Source organism: Lolium perenne, chromosome 3 (genome assembly GCF_019359855.2).
Source record: "Lolium perenne isolate Kyuss_39 chromosome 3, Kyuss_2.0, whole genome shotgun sequence".
Lineage (NCBI taxonomy): Eukaryota > Viridiplantae > Streptophyta > Magnoliopsida > Poales > Poaceae > Lolium > Lolium perenne.
This window is the reverse complement of record NC_067246.2, coordinates 93,888,780-93,909,185: the sequence shown is the minus strand read 5'-3', so window position 1 is coordinate 93,909,185 and position 20,406 is coordinate 93,888,780. Positions and strand designations below refer to the sequence as shown.

General features: G+C 44.6%; 2 protein-coding genes across 3 annotated transcripts; one reads left to right on the top strand and one right to left on the bottom strand.

Moving 5' to 3' along the window:
- The first annotated feature begins 9,797 nt into the window (after positions 1–9,797).
- Positions 9,798–16,334, top strand: LOC127341906 (uncharacterized). 2 transcript variants are annotated; one of them, XM_051367847.2, is made up of 5 exons: positions 9,798–10,972; positions 12,161–13,166; positions 13,644–14,775; positions 14,867–14,956; positions 15,638–16,334. In XM_051367847.2, exons 1-5 carry the CDS (start codon positions 10,246–10,248, stop codon positions 16,127–16,129), a joined length of 3,447 nt encoding a protein of 1,148 aa, XP_051223807.1. In that variant the 5' UTR covers positions 9,798–10,245; the 3' UTR covers positions 16,130–16,334. The 2 variants fall into 2 exon arrangements, with proteins under 2 accessions (XP_051223807.1, XP_051223806.1); XM_051367846.2 differs by having other exon boundaries at positions 12,158–13,166.
- Positions 16,335–16,839: 505 nt separating this feature from the next.
- LOC127341907 (uncharacterized) lies at positions 16,840–17,860 on the bottom strand. Its single transcript, XM_051367850.2, has one exon. It carries the CDS (start codon positions 17,771–17,773, stop codon positions 17,045–17,047), a length of 729 nt encoding a protein of 242 aa, XP_051223810.1. The 5' UTR covers positions 17,774–17,860; the 3' UTR covers positions 16,840–17,044.
- Positions 17,861–20,406: the final 2,546 nt, after the last annotated feature.

Genomic DNA, 20,406 nt, shown 5'->3' with positions numbered 1-20,406 from the left:
CTCCGTTTTGGCACTCCGCCGGGACGGGGAATTGGAGGAGATCATCGCCATCATCACCACCGACGCCTCTCCATCGACCAGCCATGTTTCCCCCATCCATGTGTGAGTAATTCCCCCGCTGTAGGCTGAAGGGGATGGTAGGGATTGGATGAGATTGGTCATGTAATAGCATAAGATTGTTAGGGCATAGTGCCTAGTGTCCGTAATTGGTACTTTGATGATATTGTTGCAACTTGTTATGCTTAATGCTTGTCACTAGGGCCCGAGTGTCATGATCTCAGATCTGAACATGTTATTGTTTCATGATGATATGCATTGTTTTATGATCTTACCTGCAAGTTGTATACACATGTCGCTGTCCGGAACCCGAGGCCCCAAAGTGACAGAAATTGGGACAACCGGAGGGGAAGGCACACATGTGAGGATCACATGTGTTCACGGAGTGTTAATGCTTTGCTCCGGTACTCTATTAAAAGGAGTACCTTAATTTCCAGTAGATTCCCTAGAGGCCCGGCTGCCACCGGCTGGTAGGACAAAAGATGTTGTGCAAGTTTCTCATTGCGAGCACGTACGACTATATACGGAACACATGCCTATGGATTGCTTAGTACTTGGATACCGTTTTATTATTATCTGCAAATGCCCTGCTTTGATTGTTACATGAGTTTCTCTCATCCATGCAACGCCCGTCATCCATACCTATGCCTACAGTATTTTAATCCTGATGTTTACTATAATCACTACTGCTGTCTTTGTTACACTGATGCTGATATTTCACTACTGCTACTGCTATAAAACTGTTGCTACTGATAAACTCTTGCGAGCAAGTCTGTTTCCAGGTGCAGCTGAATTGACAACTCCGCTGTTAAGGCTTTCAAGTATTCTTTGTCTCCCCTTGTGTCGAATCAATAAACTGGGTTTTACTTCCCGCGAAGACTGTTGCGATCCCCTATACTTGTGGGTCATCAAGACTATTTTCTGGCGCCGTTGCCGGGGAGCATAGTTTTATTTGGAAGTTCACTTGGATTGATATTGTTCGCTGCAAATTCTCCATCATGGGTAAATCTCGTGATTCTAAAGTCGCCATATTACCATCCACTACAAGAAAAGGTACAACTCTGAGTACCTCTGCTGCTCTTGATTCACCATCTGTGATAAGTCAACTTGTTTCACTACCACAAGATTCACTTGCTGGTACTTCTGCTGAATCTGAAAACTCTTATAATATTGATGATGTTTCTGCTGTGCTTGATGATAGTGGTTCATTGGGATCTTTTCTAGATGCTACAATTGCTAGGTCTAGACAAATTGAAAATGCTGAAACTCCTAATGAAAATGCTGCTACACCTCTTAATTCACCTGAGTCTGTTGAATATTCTAGTGATGATCCTGATGAAGATTATGTGGAACTTGATGATGATTTTATTGATAAATGCAATGCTACTACTGATGCAAGAAAAATTAAAAAGTTGCTTGCACAACATACTGTTAGATATAAGCTATCTCCTGATCCTAAATTTGCTACATCTCCTATAAACATTAAGGATAAGGATTATGATTTTTCTCTTGATCTATCTCACATAGCTATTGTTGAGAAAACACCCTTTTGTGATACTGAAAATGAAAGTGTTGTAGAACACATGAATGAACTTTCTACTTTGAGTAGCTTGTTTTTTGATGATGTCAAGATGCGTACTTATTTTGTTGCTAAAATTTTTCCTTTCTCATTAAAGGATGATGCTAAAACTTGGTATAATAATTTGCCTCCTGCTTCTATTGATAGTCCAAGTTGTTTGCTTGATGTTTTATTTCGAAAATACTTTCCTGCTAGTGCTCAACATATTGCTTTGCAGAAAATTTATAGCTTTGACCAGGAAGATGGAGAGAAATTGTCTGAAACTTGGGAAAGATTTTGCTCTCTTATCAGAGCTCGACCTGGACATGATTTGGAAAAGCATGATTTACTTGATATATTTTATAGTGGACTAACCATTGAGTCTAGAGCATATTTGGATAGTTGTGCTGGTTGTGTTTTCAGGAAAAGAACTCCAGACGAACTGAAGAATTATTGGCTAAAATAGGCCGGAACCATGATGATTGGACTACACCTGAACCAACCCCGACGCCGATATTGAAGAAGAGGGGTTTGATTAAATTAAATGATGAAGATATGAGGGAAGCCAAGAAATCTCTTAAGGAGAAAGGTATTAAATCTGAAGATGTGAAGAATTTACCTCCCATAGAAGATTTATGTAAGATAATTCCCCCTTCATCCATGATTGAGGTAAATTATCTTCAACGCTTTACTAGGGAAGATATTCCGTATTTAAAACCTCCTGCTCAATGCTTAGATGAGTTTGATAATTATATTGTTAAGCAAGAAAATTTTAATATGAGAGTAGAGAATCATCTAATGGAAAATTCTCAAGCTATTAGTAATTTGCATGATATTGTGGAGAGAACCTCCAATGATGTTAAGATGCTTGTTAAACATTTTTATATGATTCAAACTCAAATTGATCAACTCACTAAAGTGCAAAATTACTTGTTAAAAAAAATTCTAAAGAAAAACATGCTTATGAAGTAACAACTAGAGGCGGTGTTTCTACCCAGGATCCTCTATATCCTGAGGGGCATCCCAAAAGAGTTGAACAAGATTCTCAACGAATTGAACCTAGTGCTCCTTCTAAGAAAAAGAAAAAGAAACATAAAAATGTTGTAGAATCCTCTGAACCTGTTAATGATCGTAATAGTATTTCTATTTCTGATGCTGAAATTGAAAGTGGTAATGAACATGATAAAAATAATGATAAGAATGATGCTTCTGATAAAGAATAGGTTGAAGATGAACCTGAAAAGCATACTAGAAATAAAAAGTATACTAAAGAAGATTTTACTGCTAAGAAACATGGTAGTGAAAGAGAACATTGGGTTCAAAAGCAAATGCCTTTTCCTGCTAAGAAACTAAAATCAAAGGAAGAAGAACACTATAATAAATTTTGCGATTGGATGAAACCTTTATTCTTGCAAATACCTTTGACTGATGCTATTAAATTGCCTCCTTATTCAAAGTATATGAAAGATATTGTCTCTAACAAAAGGAAAATTCCTAATGAGGAGATTTCCACTATGCTTGCTAATTACTCTTTCAATGGCAAAGTTCCAAAGAAGTTGGACGATCCAGGTATACCGGCATCACTCATTCTTTGCATATTATGGTTGCTGGATACTTGTATATACTTGTTTAGCTTCTTTAAGTGGTTTTCTAATAAGAGGGAGATGATATTTGGGAAAGTACTGCCTGAAAACAAATTATGGACTGATACCAAAAAAATTCTCAAAAACAGCCAGAACGTTATTTTGTGAAGCCAATTTTTGTGCATGTTCCCCAGGTTGTTATCTAACTTTTATTGGTTGAACACTTTTCGATTTGAGCAGCAGAAGAATTTCTTAAAAATCGATTAATGTACTGATGTCAAGTTTGACGAATTCCTGCTGCTTTGTGTTTATTTGACTCTTCTAGTTTTCATTTTCTTGTTTTTGCTTTGTTTCTTTCCTAAAACACAAAAAGACGAAAAATATTTCTGTTGTTTCTCTCCACCATTTGTTTATTTTGGTTTCTTGCATTTATTTTGCTTTATTTGCTATCGTTGGTTTGCTATAAGAAAATCCAAAAAGATTTTGCTTTGTTTGCTTGTTTCCTTTTGTTCTTATTTCCAATTCGAAAACACCAAAAATATTTGCTGTTCTTCTTTGGTTTTGTAAAGTTCATTTTGGAGTTCAATGGTCTTCGGTGGCTGGAGTGTGGTTTTTATTTCATATTATTCAAGCTACACAAGTGAAAGGCAATAATGACGATCTACGACAATTCGACTGTGGTAAGAGGCTGGTATGGACTCTATTTGTTTTCATTTTTGTACATATACTCATCCATGTGAGCATGCTTAGTTGGTTCATGTGAGGTATATGTCATTTAAGAAAGTCTAGTAGTTCATGATCTCTCATGTTTAGCTCCAGTTTATTAATATGAGTAGCATGTCATGGATGTTTGCTTGCATTGTTTTATTCATAAATAGGTATGACATTGTGGTATCCTCCTCTGAATAATTCATTTGAATCGATTTGGCACATGCTCACGCATGCATATGACTGAACAAAAGTCAATTAAGCCTCGATGATTTACTTTGCCTCAGAGTTCTTGTATCACTTTTGTGCCTTCGTTAATTTATTTTGTCGCAAGCATGATTATGACAGTGACTGCTCTCTTGATTGTCGTTCCCTAGTCTATTGCTAGCCTTCACTTGTACTGAGCGGAACGCTGCTCGTGCTTCCAAACCCCTGAAAACCAAGTTATTCCAAGGTGTCCACCATAAATACCTATGCATGGCATTTCAAACCATTCCAAGTAAATTCTCATGCGCTACCTTTAAACCTTCAAAATGCTTCTCAATTTGTGTCAATGTTTTATAGCTCATGAGGAAGTATGTGGTGTTTATCTTTCGACCTTGTCATTTACTTTTGACAGACTTGCATAATAAGAGCTAGCAACGGGGTGCCCAGCCCCAACTAATAACTTCATTAATAATTCTCTTCACACGTTTTGCTCTGATTCATCAGTAAGCAACTTAATTTTGCAAATAGACACTCCTCCATGGTATGAGATTGATGGAAGGCACCCGAGGATTCGGTTAGCCATGGCTTGTGTAAGCAAAGGTTGGGAGGAGTGTCACCCATAATAAAACTAAAGTACGTGTGTAAACAAAAGAGAAGAGGGATGATCTACCTTGCTGGTAGAAATAACGTCCTTCATGGGAGCCGCTCTTGGAAGTCTGGTTGGTGAGGTAGTCGGTGTACCCATTACCATTCGTTGACAACAACAAACACCTCTCAAAATAATTTTACTCCTGTTTTAAAATGAAAAGCTCTAGCGCATGTTAATCCCTGCTTCCCTCTGCGAAGGGTCAATCTTTTACTTTCATGTTGTGTCACCATCTTTTCTTTGAGCACTTTCTTGAGAGCACAACTGTCATTCTTAGTATAATATGCTTGTCCCAAAATGTGATTGACTGTGGTATAACTTTGATGCTTTTATCTTTGACAATCTCTATTTCTAGTCTTTCCATGAACTTCAGAGGTGCCTAAGCATTTATGTTTTGCTGTTCAAATACGGGCAAGCGAGATACCACTTTATCATATCCTTTTATGAACATTGCAATCCTACTGATAGACATGATTCATGATGCTTATTATTAATTTGTTGGTACCTTTCCATGATTGACATAGCTATTAGATGATCTTATTTGCATGTATCTTATTATGAATTGCCTAAGTACTTGTCCATATCATGAGAATATTTACATCATATGAACAAATGTGTTCGTGAAAGTTCTTTTATCGCACTCAGTTGTTAACTGAATTGCTTGAGGACAAGCAATAAGCTAATCTTGGGGGGAGTTGATACGTCCAAAACGTATCTACTTTCCCGAACACTTTTGCTATTGTTTTGCCTCTAATTTGTGTATTTTGGATACAACTAACACGGACTAACGCTGTTTTCAGCAGAATTGCTCTGGTGTCTCGTTTTTGTGCAGAAATTCAACTTTCAGGAAAATCCCCGGAATTTATGTCGAAGGTCTTATTTTTCCAGAAGATTTACGGAGCTAGAAGGGCAAGCCTGGTGGAGGCCGAGGCCCCCACACACTAGGTCGGCGCGGCCCAGGAGGGGGGCGCGCCGCCCTACTGTGTGGCCGCCTCGGCGAGCCTCTGACGCCCCCCTCTGGACTACTTAAGGGTTTCGATCTAAAAACGCGAGAGGGGAAGTCGAAGTCGCCAGAAACCATCCAGTACGCCGCCACCGTCGCGAAACTCCGTCTCGGGACCAGAAACTCCGTTCTGGCACTCCGCCGGGACGGGGAATTGGAGGAGATCATCGCCATCATCACCACCGACACCTCTCCATCGACCAGCCATGTTTCCCCCATCCATATGTGAGTAATTCCCCCGCTGTAGGTTGAAGGGGATGGTAGGGATTGGATGAGATTGGTCATGTAATAGCATAATATTGTTAGGGCATAGTGCCTAGTGTCTGTAATTGGTAATTTGATGATATTGTTGCAACTTGTTATGCTTAATGCTTGTCACTAGGGCCCGAGTGCCATGATCTCAGATCTGAACATGTTATTGTTTCATGATGATATGCATTGTTTTATGATCTTACCTGCAAGTTGTATACACATGTCGCTGTCCGAAACCCGAGGCCCCAAAGTGATAGAAATTGGGACAACCGGAGGGGAAGGCAGTGATGTGAGGATCACATGTGTTCACGGAGTGTTAATGCTTTGCTCCGGTACTCTATTAAAAGGAGTACCTTAATTTCCAGTAGATTTCCTAGAGGCCCGGCTGCCACCGGCTGGTAGGACAAAAGATGTTGTGCAAGTTTCTCATTGCGAGCACGTACGACTATATACGGAACACATGCCTATGGATTGCTTAGTACTTGGATACCGTTTTATTATTATCTGCAAATGCCCTGCTTTGATTGTTACATGAGTTTCTCTCATCCATGCAACGCCCGTCATTCATCCATGTGCCTACAGTATTTTAATCCTGATGTTTACTATAATCACTGCTGCTGTCTTTGTTACACTACTGCTGATATTTCACTACTGCTACTGTTATAAAACTATTGCTACTGATAAACTCTTGCGAGCAAGTCTGTTTCCAGGTGCAGCTGAATTGACAACTCCGCTGTTAAGGCTTTCAAGTATTCTTTGTCTCCCCTTGTGTCGAATCAATAAATTGGATTTTACTTCCCGCGAAGACTGTTGCGATCCCCTATACTTGTGGGTCATCAGGGGGGCAATAGGTGCTACCAAATTTTAGTTCTTTTTCAGTTTAGGTTTGACATAAAGGTAAATTCGCTAGATATGCAACTAAGTGAATTTCCCTAGATGATAATCTACACAACTAAGCAAGATAAAAAAATCAATAAAGGATAGATGTAACTGAGAGTGGAGCATGCAGAGACACAAGGGATGATTAGTAGTTCCTTCCTTTTAAGGGGAAATACGTCTACGTGGGAGGGGTGTGGTCACCACAAAGGTCTAACCAACGCCACAAATGCATCGCTCTAGTATTCGGTGAGCAACACCGCAAAGTCCTAGCTCACTTATCCACTAAGGGAATTCCTTTGAGACGAAAACCGGACCTTTACGAGGTTCTTGGGGCACGCATCCACAACTGAATTGGAGGCTCCCAAGGCTATTGCAACACAATAATAAGTTATCAACGGAGTAAACAACAACTAGGGTTTGCAAAGGAAACACTAGCCAAAGGGCCCTCAAGTGGAGGGGGGAATTCAAATCTCTTTAGTGGGATGTATACCTTGGTCTTCTCCTTCGATTATTCAAAGATTAAGAGCTTTGGATGGTTGAGGGAGGAGAACTAGTGATTTGTGTGGCTCGGCTTTAGGGTTTGTTCTTGAGGGATGCGAGCTGCCCAAGCTTGAATAAGGGAGGGGATATTTATACTCTTCCCGAAATAGATCTATTGGGTAGTTTTTTGGACGGATTATCCCGTCTAGCAAATAATCCGGCATTGCTAAAATATCTGGCTAATAATCTGGCCCCTATACTAGGGATCGCGCACTCCAACATGCAAAAGTCATTAGCTATTTTTGGCGGCGGCGGGGGGGGGGGGGGGGGTGGTTATTGCCAATAATCCGGCCTGCCGAGTAAATCTTCACACGCAATTTTGGGGTTCGATGCCGACAAGCAAAACTTATACGTGAATTGTGCAACACTTAGCATCAAACTACATCATCACTAATGTCGTTATCTAACATACAAAACCATACGAGTAGGGAAATGTTCTTTCAGTTAGCAAGAGCTGGAGTATGGGGCATGTAGGGTGGCATGCCTCCGCCGACTCTACGGGTCACCCATGCGTGGGTGCCTTTACGAGTTCAGAGTCTTAAGAGGGAGAGTAAGGCCATGGTGCACACCATTGAAGGGTCGAGATGTTAACCTAGAGGGGTGAATATATATTTTTGGTCTATGCGGATAACAATGTGAGCGTAATGAAACTATGTAAAAATAACATATATGATGATAAACAATTCAAACTTGAAGGCTACCATGTGTTGAAACACACAAGTAAAGAACCAAAATAAATGTTCATTTCCTCCTGTGGCGAGAACTAATCCATGTTGTCCTATTGGAGATGTTAGGTTACCATGAAAGACCCCAAAATGCCACGAGAGGCTCACCTTATCATTTTTAAGCCTCCTCCACAAAGTAGGATTTTATGTTGGAAATATTCCCTAGAGTCAATCATATCATGGTGATATTTTTGAAGGGTATTCATAAGTATATATATTGTCCTTAAGCACCACCAATGATATGCATCGTCGAATATGTCATTTAATTATGAAATATTCTCTAGTCAATATGGTTGCGAAGACAACTTAATTGTGAAATATCCCCTAGTCAATAAGGTTAAGGGGAGGCACATCCTTAACTAGTGTGCGGATCGACTAATGACTCGGTTTCACAAGTTATGGGCATGGTGATGCCAATTAGATAGTATTGACTTTAATAAAGAAGTATATTGAGTCAGATTGATCCACTTTGAGACGCAACGGACAAGTTATCATTTGTTAGACTCGAGTACAATGTAAATGTCATGTCTTTAAACCTAATGTCCTGAATGACCCAAGTTATTGATTGAATAGTGTTCGACCTGGATGATGACTCGGTTTCACAAGTCATGAGCATGATGATGCCAATTTTACCAACTTTCGTAAAGAAGATTAATGAGTCGGACATATCCACCTTGAGATGCAAAAAAAAAAACAAGTTGTTATTTGTTAGTCTCGAGAACAGTGTAAATGTCATGTCCTTAGACCTGAGATCCTCGCATGACCTAAGGTGTTTGATTGGCTATCTTAGGGTCTATCGAACCCTACTTCTTAACTCGGTAGTTTCGGTTAGGGTGAGATCGCAGTGTAAAGCACGATCCCTCTGCGGTCATGTGATCCATGATATCTAAGAATCTCTGGAAGTCCTTTATTTCATGTTCTTTTCGTCATGTAAATTGAGGTTTAAATGTGGGGCTCATAGCTTGGCTAAGCATAGGGACTATGGAGTCTTTTGTTTCTTTGGTGTGGCGTGGTGTGGCTTCGAATTGTATCCGTGAGACAACATGTAATGATACGAGACAATCTGTTTATGGCATTTTGATTATGTGATTTGATCAATAAAGCTCACGTTTCAAAAAAAAACATCGAAACCAAAAGTGAAAAAAACTGCCATGGAAGGTCAACCACAAATTACCGTGTTAGGGCATGTACATTAGTTTCGTTGTTGGGTGTCTGTACAATCTGGACACGTCGCTTATAGACACACCACCAGACAGCGTATACAATAGGGAGTCCTTCTTACAATCTGTAACCACCCGAATTTCATGGGAAGCACTACGCATGATTTTCCTGGAGGACAAGATCTAACCGACGCCACGAACTCATACAACGGGAAGGAGGCCGTCTGTAGGCAGCGATATTTATGGCTGCAGATCGACTGTAATCCTACAGACGGATCATGCCGTTTTTAGCTTTCTCTCTCTCACGTCATTTGATTTTCTACGTGGCTAATATTACAGACAGCTGATTAGATTCTATTGTACATGCCCTTACCCTGAAACAGGGCTCATATTAACCGCCACCCACGCCCAGCCGACGCAACGGCACGATGGTATTTCCGTCACGCTTTAGCCCATACACGCAACGCCGTACCGGAAACAAAATCTGGTGGGGGAGAAAAATAGATAAAATCCCCCCGAAAATCCGCGATCGCGTCTCTTCTCTCTCGCCCCCGCCTCCAATTCCCAATCCCCTTCCTCGCCTACCCGGCCGCTGCTCCTACTCGATCCCATTCGATTCGATTCGATTCCTGCGAGGTCTCCCACCATCCGAATCCTACTGTAGTTCGCGGTTGCCCCTCGTCAAACCCGACCCCCCGCCGCCGCGAGCCCCGCCGGAATCGCTGCTGCTGCTTCCTGCCAAGTTTTTCTTGCTTCCGTTGCTTCTTGGAGTGTTCCGGGCGGTTCTTGTGGCGAGACGAGCAGTTCCGGTGGATTTGTATCCGGTCCGGCCAAGGTTTGGCTCCGCTCCTGTGGAGGGCTCTGCTGGAGATTTAGGGGAGACCAGGGTTTCGAATTGGCGCGGTTCTGGTCAGATTGGAAGCCACGATGCCGAGGAGCACGCGTCGCAGGTCCCGGAAGCACGGCCGGGAGGAGCGGGACAGGTCGGACTCCGACGAGGACCCGCGCCCGCGGGAGAAGGGGTCCGCCAGGGAGCACGAGAAGCGGCTGTCCTCGGCGGCGTCTGCGAAGCTTCCCAATGCGGGCGAGGCGTCTGGCTCGTCGGCGGAGGGGCGGAAGAAGAGGAAGAGCAGAGGGGAGCAAGAGGCTGACACCAGGGAGGAAAGGCGGAGTGGCGGCGGGGAGGATGAGAGGAAGAGGAGGAAGAGCAGAGGGGAGCAAGAGGATGACACCAGGGAGGAAAGGCGGGAGGATGAGAGGGTTAATCACCGTGACTCGAAGAAGTCGAGGAGTTCGGATGGTGATGTCAAGGGGAAGTCTGCAAGGAATTCTGATAGGTCCGACGAGGTTAGCAGAAGGAAGTCGAGTAAAGGGGCATTGTTGGAGGAAGATGGTGCCGGCGAGCATCGCCGGGTCAAGGAGAGGGGGGTTGAGCGGGAGGCAGAGAAGTCAAAAGAAAGCAAGCAAGTGATGGTGCTCAAGGGAGATGATATTGATCAGCAGTATAAGATGGTGAAGGATAGGAGTAGGGACCATGATAAGGGGGATGAGGGCAGGCACGATGCATCGTTCAAAGATATACCAAGAAACAAAGAGGTGAAAACACGAGATTTGGATAGCGATAAATCGAGGAGTAAGTGTAATGGAACTGATGGTAGGTATTTTTCACCCTCCCCTTCGTACTTGTTGGTGGATTTTTACTATCAAGTATCACTTTCTATACTCAGCGAAGCATTATAGGGAGTATGGAACATGAACACCTGTCAATTGCATAGTTCTTGTTGATGACATTGGTAACAATAGAAGGAGGAACTACTTAATTCTTAAGTCACTAAACTAGAAACTGATATACTATATTATGTTGAGTTGAAGGTTTTTTTACTTGAGTTTCTTCCCTTGATTATACTTACCGCAGAGAACATTATAACCTCTTATCATGACATTTGGCTTAATATCACCACATGTGTTGCCTGACTTAATCTCACTGTATGATGAAACATACCTGTATTGCAGAGCACATCCCATAGAAAAACGAACCTGCTCAACCTAAGCATTATGAATGAAGAACATATAAGTGTACGTGTTCATTTGTTCCATCCATGCCACTGTTTGGAACTTTTGATGGACATAGAGTGCAGTTGACATGACTGAATTTGTAGATAGCTTTTAGGTGCTCGTGTAGTCATGTATAATACATAGAAGTGTGTGACTATACACGACCACATAGAAGTGCATCCTCTGCAGGTGCAGATGTGGGTAAATGCTGTGTGCATCTGAAATGAATGGGTGGGGGATGCTAGGGCCTCCTGAACATCATTCCTAATTCTTGAAATTTCAAATATGTTCATTGTCCTATTGTGTGTCTATTATAATTTGGACATGAACCATTCATTATGTTGTCAGGATGGATTGAATGTGAAATAATTTATTTGTGACTTGTTCCTATGCAGTAGTAGAATGTATGTGGTTTCAAATGAGTTATGTTGTCTTATTTGTTATCTACTATTCAGCATTGCCGGTTTTCAGAACAAGCTCTCTGCCAATTATATCTTTCTTAACTGTTCTCGAGCCTTGTACATCACTGCATTGATCTGTTTGTTTATATTCTGTTGTTGACGCCTTCTCATAAGAACACAGCCGCCATGTTTATTTAGTTTGCCCACGCAATAAAACAAGTGGTATTGCGGTCATAAACTTAAGAGTGTAAAAAATATCTCATTAATCAAAAAGAGAGTATTGGTGTGTGTTTGTTGTGAGTTGGACCTTCTAATCATTTTTATATCTCTGAAGCATTTATGTTTTAATTTTTATTAATAACGTATTGTTTTCATTAAATTAGCAGATCGTCAACGTGAAGATGAGTTGCACGATGGAGAACTAGAAAAGAATGGGAGGCACAGGAAAACGAAGGATCTGTCTGTTGGGAAAGATGAGTCACATGGTGGCAGCAGGGAAAGGCAAACCAGGCCTAGGGATGTTTGTACCAAGGTTGATGGATATTACGAGCAACAGCACACAGATGAAAAATTCAAAGATGACATGCCTAGAGGTGTGGACAAACCTAGAGAAGAGAAATATAAGGATGATAGGTCCAAAGTTCAGGATAGGTATAAGAATAACAAATACAAAGATGATAGGTATAAAGAAGAGGAAAGACATAGTAGAGATGATAGGTATAAAGAAGAGGAAAGACATAGTAGAGATGAAAGGTATAAAGAAGAGGAAAGACATAGTAGAGATGAAAGGTACAGAGAGGAAAGGTCTAGACATGAAGATAGACATAAGGATGTAAAATACAAAGAGGAAAGATCTAAAGAGGAGGGCAGACATAAGGATGAAAGATACAAAGAGAAGCCTAGAGATGAAGAGAAGCCTAGGAATGAAAGATCTGACAATAGCTCTAGAGAGAAACATCGAGATGATATTTATAGAAATAGTAGGAATCAAGATGGTGGATCACGGGGAGTGCGGTCCTCAAAGGATAACACTAGAGACAGATCTTTGGAAAAGCACCACAAGGACGAACTTAATTACTCAGATAGCAGGTATAATAAAAATAGACTTAATGACAATGAAGAGAATGCATCTGCTGCTGATCACAGGAGCACCAAGTATAGAGATGATAGCAAAGTGAAGAAACGGTCTTATGAAGAAAATGGTGATCTGGAGCCGAGGAATGCAAAAGAATATCATGGAGATGCTACTACAAAACACAGGTCTGATGTAGGCTCATTTCTATCTAGTGAAGACCGTAGACGGGAATATGAGAAGGTTGATTCTCGGAAGAGGGATTTTGAGAGGAAGAGCCCTTCTAGATCCAGTACATATCATGTGAAGGAGCAAAGCAGGTAATTTTTTTTCCACTGCTGACTACATTCTTCTCTGCAGTACATTGCACTTCAACTTTTTAAATGGGAAAGGCATGTTGTATCTTTGTGCCTTTGGATTTGATTATGTTTAAATTAGTGTATAGTAAATTTGTGGGTGAAGTTGATTGACTCCTATTTTGTCTTGTTCGTTATGTTCTTTTTCCTTACAAGTATTAGGAAGAGAGATTACTTGAGTACAATTTTCTCCTTTTTATGTGTATTCGATGCCCTGATTCTAACAGAGCTAGTAATTGTTAAGAGTGAAAACATAGAAGTAGTTCTAGTAATCGTGGGCACTTCTTATCATCTGTTTCTGCATGTGATTTTGCTACTTATTTTCTAAGTTTATCCTCTGTATGTTAAAAGGTTTTCTTTTGGTCAAACTATAAGTCGTTGAAAGTTACGAACTGCATGCTGCAACCATCTGAAATTTTAACAAATTATTATTTATTTCAGGCATTTCCCAAAACAAGAAGAATCCTCACCCAGGGAGTACGGTGCTGCTCTGGGAAGACAGAGACGGACATCTGACTTTCAATCAGTTGATGGTCTCAATATAACTGATGCAAATAGCAAAGAATCCTCTCACCTCTCAAAAGATGGTAGAATTTTGAGATCTGATGGCCGACCAATTCATTTTAATGACAGACCACCATCAATGAGTGATCGGCAAGTTCCTATCCGGAACAATCTGAGCAGTAATACTAGACATCATGAGTTATTATTGAATGGCCGAGCGACCGAGAACTATCAAAGTGCATCACCAGGGCATCTCCATGTGGCACCTGATAGGTCTGAAATGGACACTCAAAGATCCTTTGATGATGATACTAGGAGCCAGGTTAGGGAACGCCGATCAAGCAGCCGCTCTAGAAGAAGTGGTACTATTGATACTGCAAGAGGGCACGGTAACACTTGGAATAATCCCTCTTCATGGCCTTCATCAGTACCTAATGGTTTTGGTCCTTTCCAGCATGGGCCTCCAGTCCCTGGTTTTCATCCAGCTATCCACCAATTCCCTTGGATGCGACCACCTATGGATATGAATCATGCTGGGGTTCATTATCCTCTGCATGGACATCCTGAAAGTTTTTCTCAATTTGCACAACCATTTCCATGGCACAATTCCGCAGAAGAACCATATCTCTCTGGATTGCCAGTTTGGAATGCAAACAGAAGTGTCGTTGAAGAATACTCTGACAGCTATGGCGGACGAGATTTGGTCAAGAATAAAGATTCTGATTTACAGCAGCAGTCAGAGACAGAGGTGCCACTTCCATCTCATACTTCTGACAAGCCTTCACTAATTCAGTTCCCAGCTCAAAATCAAAGTGAGAACTCTGAAGTCAAACCAGTTGATGAGAGCAATGCTGCAAAGGCTGATGCACATGCTCCAAAATATAAATCTGAGAGAACTCCTGGACCTTCTAATGTAGAAGTGGATTCTCGGTTTTGCTCTACCTATTTTAAGAGCATTGACATTTCTACAAGCCTTGCTTCACCAGAGTTGTACAAAAAATGTATTACAATGGTGGGAGAGTTTGAACTGGCTGAATCGTCTAAATTTAGCATGCATCGGTCCTTGAAGGTAGATGGAATATTTATATGTATAGGTTGCTGGTTGAAAACGTTTCATTTATTAACATTAACCATTTTAACCTTTCTGTTCCCTTATACAGAATAATAAAAACGAGCATGGATATCAAGCAGAAGGTACCAAATACATGGTAAAATCCATGTTTTCTGGGAAAGCTACTTCTGTATTTGAGGTACATCTTTGGAAGAACCAACTTTAAGAAGCATTCATGATAGCGCTCCGACAGCGCATGAATGGCTAGTTCAATATTTGTCACATTGGATGGTTACCATGTTATTCAGGTTTCTCAATTAGGGCATTTTTCTTCATGTGATAAGCTCCCGAGAAAAAAACATAATTCTGCATAGGCTATACGACTTCTAATGTTATTTTTGAAAGATATACAAGCTTTTTATTAAATAAAGCTTAGCCAAAGTTCATAAAGAGCTACCAATGCTTTGAACTATGGGGGCTGGCTGTTCCCAAAAGTTGGCTTTTGTTTTCCTAGCTCGCATTGAACACGTACCATCTATGCATGACATTGGGAAGCCGTAATGCTTTTGTTGCATGTTTAATCCCCAACCTAGATCACCTAGAGCCCCCAGACCACCTAGAGCCTTCAAACTTTAACTAGCTTTTTACAGGTTGACCTGTCTGGCTTGAAATTGCTGTCCTGTATCAGAACTCATGATCATCCTTATTTACTTTTGAGCCAAACATGTTAAAATTTGTATCAACGCAGTACAGTATAATGTTACTCTAGCTCAAATAATTGTTCAGTAGCGTAAAGAAATATCTAGGACTTAATTATCATGTCAGAACCTTCTTAATTATTATATCACAACCTTCTTAATATTGGTTTTAATTTCTACAGAATGCCATGGCGCTTTATAGTTCAAGCACTGGGTCTTGGAAGTCGAAAACTCTTGCATCATCGTCACAACAAGAAAGTGACAAGACGATCAATCAGGCTTCTGTGAACATGGTGGAGGAAAGCAATGTTACTGTAGCTGAGTATCAGTCATTGCCGTGTACTGATATGTGCGATGAAGTACACAATAACGACCAGCCTCATCTTGATGCTGGGTCGGCAAAAGATTGCACCGACACAGGAGAAGACAAGGTGGGCTCAGACCTTGGGGACAAAAGCCTCGGCATCAACCATAGTGAGGGGCATTCTTCTGACGCCGAGGAGCTGCAAGTTCTGGGCAACGGCGAGGCGCAGCCCCCTCAGGTGGGCAGCATTCCCGACGTTCCGAAAGAACAGGTTTCTGGTGTCATTTCTGACACTACATTTCCCTCTGGTTCTCAGTTGCGCGAGGGTGTTAATTTAAAACGGATACCTTGCTCTCCTGGGAGTACTTAAAAAACAATCGATTCCATTTATTGCTCCAATTAGTATCCCATTTCCTTTGGCTGGTATCCATCGTGCGTTTCCTTTTTTTCCTATTTTCCCATCATGTTTTGTTTCTGTTTGGAGAATGGCAGGGTTCTCCAGTGTGCCCCCTTGTTCTGCCGCGGTGTGTGTGTGGCTCAAGTGCAAGCAATAAAAGTTATCTTCTTTCATTTCATTATTTTCTTTTAGAAATTTTCAACCTGGAACCACAACTACTGATCACTTAGGTTTACTGTTGCTTTTCTTGCGAAATGAAAAGGTAAAATCAGTATGGTTTTTATAGGGACGAATGTTCGAAAGGACTTGGGTCTTTTCTGTTTTCAAGCATGGATCCCTTTCATCCGTGTATATTTGGTGGAAGCTGCGTAATCCTCTAATCCATACGCCTGTCTGCGTGAACTACAAATCAAATTAGAACCTAAGATTGGTTTTTTGATTAATCAATATTTCCAATGGGTGTAGTGTTACTGAGTTTCACTCCTTCCTGATAGCCAAGTGGTACTCCCTTTTTTTTTTGAAACTAAGTGGTACTCCCTCTGTTCCAACACATGATCGTGGACCAAATGGCCAGATGAGTGCTCCACTTCACCAGCTTAATTTCTGAAGACAGGGCAGCAAGTTTTCAACGCAAGCAAGCACGGCAACAACACAATCGAATGCAGTGATGACACAGAACAGAGTAGTAAATTGTAGCTCGCGTGTCCATAGTTGTTTAGCTGATTGCCAGAAACACAAAATCATCTGTGCTGCATACTGAATTCCTGATACATCTAGGAATTTTCTCCAACCTCTCATCTCAGATTACATAACTCAAAACAACACAACTGACGAACCATGAGCACAGAGTCAGGCCTAGCACAGAGAAGTAGGAAGGGAAAAAACATCTTAAGTATACAGCGCGCCCAGCTCGCTCCGGCCGGAGACCCTGGCCGCGGCCTTCACCGGATCGACGCCGAGCTGCGCCGCCACGCTCCGCATGACCCCGAAGTCGGAGGGCCTCGCGGCCGCCGGCCAAGTCACCACCATGCTCGCGGCCTTCCCCCGGATCTGGCACTCCGCCATCACGGCCGCGCCGAGCCCGTCCATCACGCTCCCCGGAGGCGCCAGCGCCGCGACGCCCTTGGCCGCGCCCACGCCTCCCAGCCGACGGGCCGCGCTGGTCTCCAGCTTCCCCTCCACCGTCTCGTCCGCGGCGAGCCTGCCCCTGTAGGCCCCGCTGCGGACCGCGTCTAGCACCAGGACCTCCTCCGGCTGGAGCGCGGAGATGAGGCTCCTGGCGGCGGCGCGCGCGCGGTGGGCGGGGACGGCGGCGTGGACGGCGGCGAGGAGCGCGCCGGAGGACGGGTGGAGGTAGACGCGGATGGGCGCGTGGTTGGACTGCTGCAGGGGGAGGTCGGGGAGGAGGAGGGAGGCGTGGAGCGGAGGCGGCGGGGACGGGAGCAGGGCGAGGGAGGTGGGGGAGATGAGGACGATTAGGAGGCGCGGGGAGGGGGGGCTAGGGTTGGGGGAGACGACGAGGATGGGGGTGGGCTGCGGCGGCGGAGCGGCGAAGTTGTCGAGGTCGTCCGGGGAGAAGCGGGACGGCGGCGGCGCGTCGGTGACCACGTCGTCCATGGGTGCGATGGGATCGGTGGCGGCCGGCCTGGTGGTGGTGGGGTTTGCGGACTCGGTGGGGAAGAAAACGATTTGCTGGTGAGTCAAGGGCCTGCCTGGTGAGTCAAGGGGTTTTTCTTTCTTGAGCTTCAGGTAAGAAGTCCATATTAGAGCAAAAACGCGAACTAGATTTCAGTTCACCGAACTCGGTGTATTTACAGCATCTCCAGCCGCGTCCCGCAATCTGCGCCGAATTGAGCGTTTAGGGGACGTGTTTTGTTTGTGCCACTTTTAGGGGACGTCGCTCCCCAGCTGCGTCCCTCAAACGCCTCCCCCAAATATTTAAAATATTTTTTTTTGCATTTTTATTTTAATTTTCACAAACTATTACATAATTGGGAACATGGTTTACACGAAAACACAGTTAGGAATATGGTTTTCCACAAACTAATACATAGTTTGAACCGTTGTGGACATAAATATAAAATTTTACAAAGAAACTAAACCTAACTAGGCCGTGCATCGAAGGTTTCCTGTGTTCGCTGCTAAGAAAAAACACTCGAGGGCACACCCAGTCACCTAAACTGGAAAATCCAGCGGGAGGATGGTGCCCTTGTTGGTTCTACCGATGAGGCGAACATCCAGAAACTTCCGTGCACGTGTTCGCTACGAAGAAACAACACTCAGTCGTCCTCCTCGTCGGTGCTGTCGTCGTGGTAGTCCCGGCGGCAGCGCGTCTCGTCGAAGACCTTAACGCTCATGTCCTTGTCGCCGAAGTAGGAGAACAGGAGGATGAAGCCGGCTTCGAGGCTGTGGTGCCGCGCGAACTTCTCCCAGCCGATGTTGAGGTACATCTTGTCGTGAGCGTCGTAGATCACGTCGACGATCCACCGGTAGTAGCCGCACGCAGCCTCCCGCAGATGCATCGTGCGCGGGCGGTCGTCGCCGGCGACGTAGTCGGCGAAAGAGTCCGGCAGCCTCTGGATGCCGCGCGGGTCGCCCTTGAGGACGAGGACGAACTCGAACAACACGTCCGGCTCCACGTCCATCTCCGACGATGAAGCCGACGGCGTGGGAGGCGACGGCGAGCGTTCACCTCTGCCGCGGCCACGACCACGACCACGACCACGGCCGCGAGGTCGGCCTCCGCCTCTACCAGACATAGCGTCGAGTCTTGTTGAGATGGTGGCGGCTAGGGTTTGGGAGAGAGGCACTAGGGTTTGTGTTTGAGAGGGACGATGAGAGGCGGCCCTTTTATAGGCCGGAGGGAGGCGGAGGAGCGGTGGCGCTCATTAACGCCGGCACGCAGAGCTAGGCGCGACGGGACGCGTCGCTGCGTCGCCGCACGCCAGGCACGCCCAGATTGGTCACCCTGTCCCGCCTGCGGCGTTCGAGGGCCTCGGCCAGAGAGGAGTCCCACAAGAGTGTCCTGGCCATAGAGTTGGCCTCCTCCTCCGTCGCCGTCGCCTGGGCCGCCGCCTGGGCTGCTGCCGCCGCTGCCTCCTCCTTCGCCTGTGCCGCCGCCTGCAACCTCGCTAGCTGGGCGAGGAAGCGGGCCCTTTCCCTAGCCGCCTCCGCCACCGTTTCGTCCCTGGCAGCGATGGCGCGCGCCAGCTCCCGGTTCTCTTGCTTGACCCGCGCGGGAGAAGGGCCCCTCCGCCGGAGCGAGTCCAGGTCGGAACACATTAACCCCCGAACCATGGCGATCGCATAGCTATGGGCTTCCTCCTCCGCGAGCCAAGCCTAACGGCAGGGCGTCCCCAGCCACGGTCTCGAAGGATGCGACCAAAACGAACTGGTCGTCGGCGCACTCGAAGAAGCCGGGCACAGGGGCGTTGTCGTCCGCGATGTCGTGGATGACGGCGTCCGCTGGTGGGGCCGCCGGAAGGGCCGCCATCGCCGCCCGCGATCTCCGCCCTAGTCGCCGCGAGGCGCCCTTCGCGCGCTCTGCCGCCTCCGCCTCCAGGTCCAGCAGCTCGGCCTGAATGCCGGCGGCGACTACCTCCTCGTCCTCCTCCGGGTGGAGGTGGTGGCACATCTGAACAACGTGTTCCCAACTAAGGTTGTGGTCGGCCATGGATGGATGCTAGGGTTTAGCTTTAAATTTTGCTTGATGCGCGTGGTTGACGTATTGTCTTTCCGTTCGACACGCGTCCGTTGGGAACCCCAAGAGGAAGGTGTGATGCGCACAGCGGCAAGTTTCCCTCAGTAAGAAACCAAGGTTTATCGAACCAGTAGGAGTCAAGAAGCACGTTGAAGGTTGATGGCAGCGAGATGTAGTGCGGCGCAACACCAGGGATTCCGGCGCCAACTGATACGTCTCCAACGTATCGATAATTTCTTATGTTCCATGCCTCATTATTGATGTTATCTACATGTTTTATGCACACTTTATGTCATATTCGTGCATTTTCTGGAACTAACCTATTAACAAGATGCCGAAGTGCCGATTCTTTGTTTTCTGCTGTTTTTGGTTTCGTAAATCCTAGTAACGAAATATTCTCGGAATTGGACGAAATCAATGCCCGTGGTCCTATTTTGCCACGAAGCTTCCGTAAGTCCGAAGAGGAGACGAAGTGGGGCCACGAGGTGGCCACACCCTAGGCGGCGCGGCCCCCTTGGCCGCGCGGCCTGTGGTGTGGGCCCCTCGTGCC

Excerpts from the sequence above, each read along its gene's own strand:
- LOC127341906 (XM_051367846.2), top strand. The coding sequence starts at position 10,246 with ATGCCGAGGAGCACGCGTCGCAGGTCCCGGAAGCACGGCCGGGAGGAG. Across the intron at positions 10,973-12,157 it reads TAAGTGTAATGGAACTGATG|CAGATCGTCAACGTGAAGAT; the intron begins GTAGGTATTTTT and ends TCATTAAATTAG. Across the intron at positions 14,957-15,637 it reads AAGCTACTTCTGTATTTGAG|AATGCCATGGCGCTTTATAG; the intron begins GTACATCTTTGG and ends TAATTTCTACAG.
- LOC127341907 (XM_051367850.2), bottom strand. The coding sequence starts at position 17,773 with ATGGACGACGTGGTCACCGACGCGCCGCCGCCGTCCCGCTTCTCCCCG.